Raw genomic sequence first — 6,228 nt, forward strand, 5'->3', positions numbered from 1 at the left:
GAAGATTACATTGATCACAGCTTCTGCTCCTTTTTCTTTTTGTGTATTTGACAATATAGTAATGAATGACAGCTAAATGCTGATTTTTTCCCCTCTTCACTGTAAGTCATTTTCATTTGCAATACAGTAAAGTGTTTACTGCAAATCCTGTCATTTACAGGACTGTCTTCTTCTTTCATAAACATTCTGCAAAGCTGCTCTGACATGGCTCGTTCACTTTCTGTACTGAGTGTTGTACAAATAAAGGAACAAAATTCATGCCCAACAAATGAAAAATGAAGAACATCATCACAAACATTGTCTCTATGGAGTCTTGGGCTATTTTTTCTATTTTTGAATCCTTTTCATGTCTGTGTAAGCCATTTTGTGTCTTTATTTGGTTATTTTGTGTCTTTTTTAGTCCTTTAGTCCAACATAAAATGTGATTTTTATAATCTTTTTTTTACTTTCAAAACACTATCATGCTCAATAAAGAATTTGAAATGTTGTAAATGTGAACAGAGGTGTCAAATCGAACATATAAGAGGGTTCCATCCAGTTCTATCATTTTATACTAAATATATTTGAGCTTGTCTCCAGTTTTACTTGGTATATCATCATCAAACTGAAACTGGCCTCATGGAGTTTACAGCCAGAACTTTAGAGGTAAATTTACAGTAGGGCTCCACGCTGCTTTGTTTTCTAGTCTGGATGGAGTCAACAAGTCTGGATTATTTGGAGCTTTTGGAGACTCCAGAGGGTTACAGTTTTTCACAACCGCTATGACCCGTTTGTCAGAACCTTAAAAACTTTTTCAAAACTGTTAACGCACATCACACCTGATACACACAATCCCCCAAACAGTTAATTTCATGGTCAAAATCACCCAGTGTAACTAAACACAGACACACACTTCCAAAATACAATAATACGCTAACACAGTTCACCAAATCTACCAAAACACTGACACACGTTGTCTTCCAACAGAAACATTCAGTCAGTCACAGCACCGTGTCATAAAAAACACTGACAACTGATGGAAGAACACAAACCGAATCACTTTGCATGTTTCTTATCTACTTTTTTTCCTTTTTCTTTTACAATCAACAGATTATTGTATTGATCATACATGTAAATTAACCCTCTGGAGTCTCCAAAAGCTCCAAAGCATGACTTCTTCATCATCCAGACTAGAAAACAAAGCAGCGTGGAGCCCTACTGTAAATTTACCTCTAAAGTTCTGGCTGTAAACTCCATGAGGCCAGTTTCAGTTTGATGATGATATACCAATTAAATCTGGAGACAAGCTCAAATAGATTTAGTATCAAATGATAGAACTGGATGGAACCCTCTTACGTATATGTTGTATTTGCCACCTTTGTTCACATTTGCAACATTTACTGTAAAATTCTTTATTGAGCATGATAGTGTTTTGAAAGTAAAAAAAGATTCAAAATCACATTTTATGTTGGACTAAAGGACTAAAAAAGACACAAAATGACTTACAAAGACATGAAAAGACATGAAAATCATTCAAAAATGGACAAAATAGCCTCCATAGAGACAATGTTTGTGATGATGTTCTTCATTTTTCATTTGTTGGCCATGAATTTTGGTCCTTTTTTGTACAACACTCAGTACAGAAAGTGAACGAGCCGTGTCAGAGCAGCTTTGCAGAATGTTTACGTATGAAAGAAGAAGATAGTGAATGACAGGATTTGCAGTAAACACTTTACTGTATTGCAAATTAAAATGACTTACAGTAGAGTAAAGAGGTAAAAAAAAAATCAGCTGTCATTCATTACTGTATTGCCAAATAGACAAAAAGAAAAAGGAGCAGAAGCTGATCAATTTAATCTTCAATTCATTAGTTTTGAACATGAGGTTTTCTGTTTTGACAAACCGTGTGAAAACAATTGAAAATTCACCAGTTAACATCTACTGTTTTGGTCTTGATTGAGCTTGTGTGTAAAAGGAGTTAAAACTAATTTTAAATGTGTAAAATGTGTGTATTTTGTGTCAAAAGAAGAAGAATTGTGTTAATTGTTTGCCCACACAGGCTGATGTTGTGGTAACTGTGTGAAGAGTTTTGAAAAAGCGGTAAAAGTATTGAACAACGGGTCATAGCGGTTGTGAAAAACTGTAATTTACATGTATGATCAATACAATAATCTGTTGATTGTAAAAGAAAAAGGAAAAAAGTCAATTTGACACATGCAAAGTGATTCAGTTTGTGTTCTTCCATCAGTTGTCAGTGTTTTTTATGACACTGTGCTGTGACTGACTAAATGTTTCTGTTAGAAGACAACGTGTGTCAGTGTTTTGGTAGATTTGGTGAACCGTGTTAGTGTATTATTGTATTTTGGAAGTGTGTGTCTGTATTTAGTTACACTGTGTGATTTTGAGCATGAAATTAACTGTTTGGGGAATTGAGTGTATCAGGTGTGATGTGCGTTAACAGTTTTGAAAAAGTTTTTAAGGTTCTGACAAACGGGTCATAGCGGTTGTAAAAAACTGTAACAGAAACATTTAGTCAGTCAAAAAACACTGACAACTGATGGAAGAACACAAACTACATCACTTTGTATGTGTCAAATCTACTTTGTTCCCTTTTTCTTTTACAATCAACAGATTATTGTATTGATCATACATGTATATAATGTTTGTGATGATGTTCTTCATTTTTCATTTGTTGGGCATGAATTTTCTTCCTTTATTTGTACGACACTCAGTACAGAAAGTGAACGAGCCGTGTCAGAGCAGCTTTGCAGAATGTTTATAAAGGAGAAGACAGTAAATGACAGGATTTGCAGTCAACACTTTACTGTATTGCAAATGAAATATAAATATAGGTGATTGAAAAAAGCCCAGCACCTGAGCTGGGTGAGACGGGAATCAGCTTTGATCAACGTAATCTTCAATCCATTAGTTTTGAACATGAGGTTTTCTGCTTTAACAAACCGTGTGAAAACAATTGAAAATTCACCAGTTAACATCTACTGTTTTGGTCTTGATTGAGCTTGTGTGTAAAAGGAGTTAAAACTGATTTTAAACGTGTAAAATGTGTGTATTTTGTGTCAAAAGAAGAAGAATTGTGTTAATTGTATCGTCCACACAGGCTGATGTTGTGGTAACTGTGTGAAGAGTTTTGAAAAAGCATTAAAAGTATTGAACAACGGGTCATAGCTGTTGTAAAAAAAAAACTGTAATCAAGGTTAGCATAATAATTTTGTTGTCAATTTTTGTTTTCAAATTCAGTTAGTTTTTTGTGTGGAAAATGCTTAGTTTTAGTTTAGTTTTTATTCATTTTAGTTTTTTTGTAATGGGGTATTTCTTGGGTGGCAGATTAAAAAAAATCACCATAAATATTTTGTCTAATCCATCTCAGCCCCAATAAGATTATTAAGTCATAAAACCAGATAGATGACATAGATTTCATAACAACCAAAAAGATTTACATATGAAAAAAGTTTACAAAGATGAAAACGAAGGACATTTTCACTATAATTTTAGTTAGTTTTGTGACCACAAAATACAGTTTCAGTTCGTTATCGGTTTTTTTAAAACTCTCATTTTTATGTTAACAAAAATGTTTTTCCAATTCTAGTTTTCGTTATTTTGTTAGTTTTCGTTAACTATAATAACCTTGGCACTAATGAGTGTCTGTGTTACAGCAGTAAAAATGCCCCTACATTTTTAACCCTTCAATGAAGGCAATTTGAGTAGCAGGTTGTCTGACATTTTAATTTAGCAGGCTCCCTCACATTAGTAACCTACTACTTGTGATATTACGATATCTGTCTGTCTCCAGTCCAGGTGTTTAGGTAAATAGATTTTGATCGTGATGCTCACAGCATTGCATATTTACATACATAAAATTCAGCAGAAATGTGTCTTTCTAAAAAACAGTGTTACAGTCACGGGCTTCATGGTCCCTTGAACTACAATGGCTCTTTAAAATTGTGATTAATATTACGGACAATGTAGTGAACGTTCCAAGACATTTACTGTGAGGTGAAGTGTCAGCACCTGGTTCCTCCTGGCCAGCAGCTGTTCCCAATCACCAATCAATTAGCAGCTTCACAGGATCCTTTTTAAGGAGCGCTCAGATGCCACAGAAGCATAGCAGTGAATCTAGTGTCTGAGTCAACATGGCTGGTCTTTGTGGAGTGTCTGTCAGGTAAGTCATCAACTAGGTTTCCTCTTTGATTGTCTCATGTCAGTTGGCTGAACTGAACACTGATTGTGTCTGCAGGGTCTCATGGATTTCTTGCCTGTTGATCAGCAGTATAACTTGTCTCCCTGCACTAAAAGGTAATGTTGGCAGTCCAAAGAATACTTCAAGTTTATCAGATGGCTGATTTTTAAACAAATTCCATGTCACCAGGCTATGGCTCCAACAATCCTGGTTCTGCAGCCAGTGGCTTCAGGGGCTGGCCCTCAACTTCTGGTTCCACTTACTCCAATGATGGAGGCTTCTCTGGACCCCAGGCTTCAGGTTCCTCTAGCAGTGGGTATGGGTCCAACGCTGGCTACGACAACAGTGGCTATAGTAACGTGGGCTACGGCTCAGCAGGCGCTGGATATGGTGGTGCTGGATATGATGGTGGATACGCTGCGTCTTATGCTGAAGGTGATGTGGATCAAACCTCTGAGGCAGTCCTCAGTGACATGTCAGACCTGGAGCCAGTCTACTCGTTCAGATCCCGCTCAGGCTACCAGCTAGGAAGAGCCTCCGTCTCCCAAACCCGCTACATTCCTGGAGAGGGCCCGTTGCCCTCCATCCAATTTGTCCAGCGCATCTATCAGCAGCCTGCCAAGGCTCCAGCCAAAGGTCCATCCAAAGGAAAATACTGAGCTTCTTGAAGGTAATAGCAATTCTACACTCGAGATTATGTTTCTGTTGGGCCACTTTTAATCTTTGCGGCTTCATTCTTTTTCAGATTCCACCCCTCTTTAAATGTGACCTGTTGACATTTGAGAAATAAAATTGTTTTGCTCAAATTCAACTTTGTCTTTTGTTTAAGGTTGAAGCTACTATTGTGGTTTTGGTAGCTATGGTCTGCTTAAAGCTTTTTAACTCTTAAATGGTTCAGGAACATGTATGCATACAGCTATGTGACATAAGATCAATGAATACTCCATTGTCAGCTGTGGTACATGAGTTAATCTTTTCTCAAAAGGTTCTCAATTGAACCTTCAGTCTTTACTGTAGTGTGAATATCCCTCCTCTGCAGCTTACCACAAACTCAAGGAAAACTAAGGCCACGTTTATACATGGCAGGGTATTTGGAGGAACGAATACCCCCTCCCTTAATTAAAAAAAAAAACTGTGCACACTGTTTTCAAAAGCTGTCATTTACATCAACCCGCATAAATGCGCCATTATAACAATGCCAAACCTACATTTGTAGGGAGAAGGATAAAGCCATGTGTAAAAATGAGTACCACCTTAACGTCATGATAGCCAAACAAACTGTAAACGTAGGGCGCTCACATGACATGAAGCATTTTCTGGTGCATAGAATGAGCGTGACAACCTAAAACCCGTTGAGCCGACAACACATGAGATTTTTCCAAATTCTCCACTCTGCCCGCGTTTAGAAATTGTTTGTGATTTCAAAACGGGGTTTTCGTGTAACTGAGAAGCCAAACCGCATGGAAATGTCCATTTTCCCTTCGTGTAAACGGGGCCTAACACTGTTTTGGAAGTTCACAGCCTGTAAAGTGTTTCTTGCAAATCATCATTCAAAGCCATTTTCATAAAAGCATTCTCTTTATACTCTTTAAGTTACTTCCATGCAAAGGTTTTCTGCCAATAAGCTTTTGTCCCCACACTTGGACATTCTCTGTTGCATAGAGGGGAATTTTGAGTACCTTATTGAGGCATCTTGCTAATGAGATCCTTGGTGCTGACCCTGTCTCAAACTACACCTTCACCTGAAATGGTAGTCTTCTGTGGAAGCAGCTCATAAGATTCATCTTTAAATTTGTGAGGTGACTTTGTGATCATGAATGAAGAGTCCGGATTTGCAACAAGTTCTCCAACAGCAGGTCATGTCAGTACCACAATTTACAGCACGTAGGTACGTGTCGTGGCTTGCATTTCATGGCACATGTACGTATCGCGGTACAACGGTGCCTTCAGAAAATGGCACATGTACAATCTGCAGTTGCAAAAATGTATGTGGTAAAACCACTGACCTAGGTTTAGGACAAAAAACTTCTTGGTATGGGGTTATAAAGTTT

At 37.5% G+C, this 6,228-nt stretch overlaps 1 protein-coding gene across 1 annotated transcript; it reads left to right on the top strand.

Annotated features, from left to right (window-relative positions):
- The first annotated feature begins 4,062 nt into the window (after positions 1-4,062).
- Positions 4,063-4,983, top strand: LOC131975276 (keratin, type II cytoskeletal 2 epidermal-like). Its single transcript, XM_059337899.1, has 4 exons — positions 4,063-4,159; positions 4,235-4,293; positions 4,367-4,847; positions 4,923-4,983. The coding sequence occupies exons 1-3, from the start codon at positions 4,131-4,133 to the stop codon at positions 4,834-4,836; spliced, it is 558 nt and encodes a 185-aa protein (XP_059193882.1). The 5' UTR covers positions 4,063-4,130; the 3' UTR covers positions 4,837-4,847; positions 4,923-4,983.
- Positions 4,984-6,228: the final 1,245 nt, after the last annotated feature.

This window comes from Centropristis striata, chromosome 7 (genome assembly GCF_030273125.1).
Source record: "Centropristis striata isolate RG_2023a ecotype Rhode Island chromosome 7, C.striata_1.0, whole genome shotgun sequence".
Taxonomy (NCBI): Eukaryota; Metazoa; Chordata; class Actinopteri; order Perciformes; family Serranidae; genus Centropristis; species Centropristis striata.

Excerpts from the sequence above, each read along its gene's own strand:
- LOC131975276 (XM_059337899.1), top strand. The coding sequence starts at position 4,131 with ATGGCTGGTCTTTGTGGAGTGTCTGTCAG. Across the intron at positions 4,160-4,234 it reads CTTTGTGGAGTGTCTGTCAG|GGTCTCATGGATTTCTTGCC; the intron begins GTAAGTCATCAA and ends TTGTGTCTGCAG. Across the intron at positions 4,294-4,366 it reads TTGTCTCCCTGCACTAAAAG|GCTATGGCTCCAACAATCCT; the intron begins GTAATGTTGGCA and ends CCATGTCACCAG.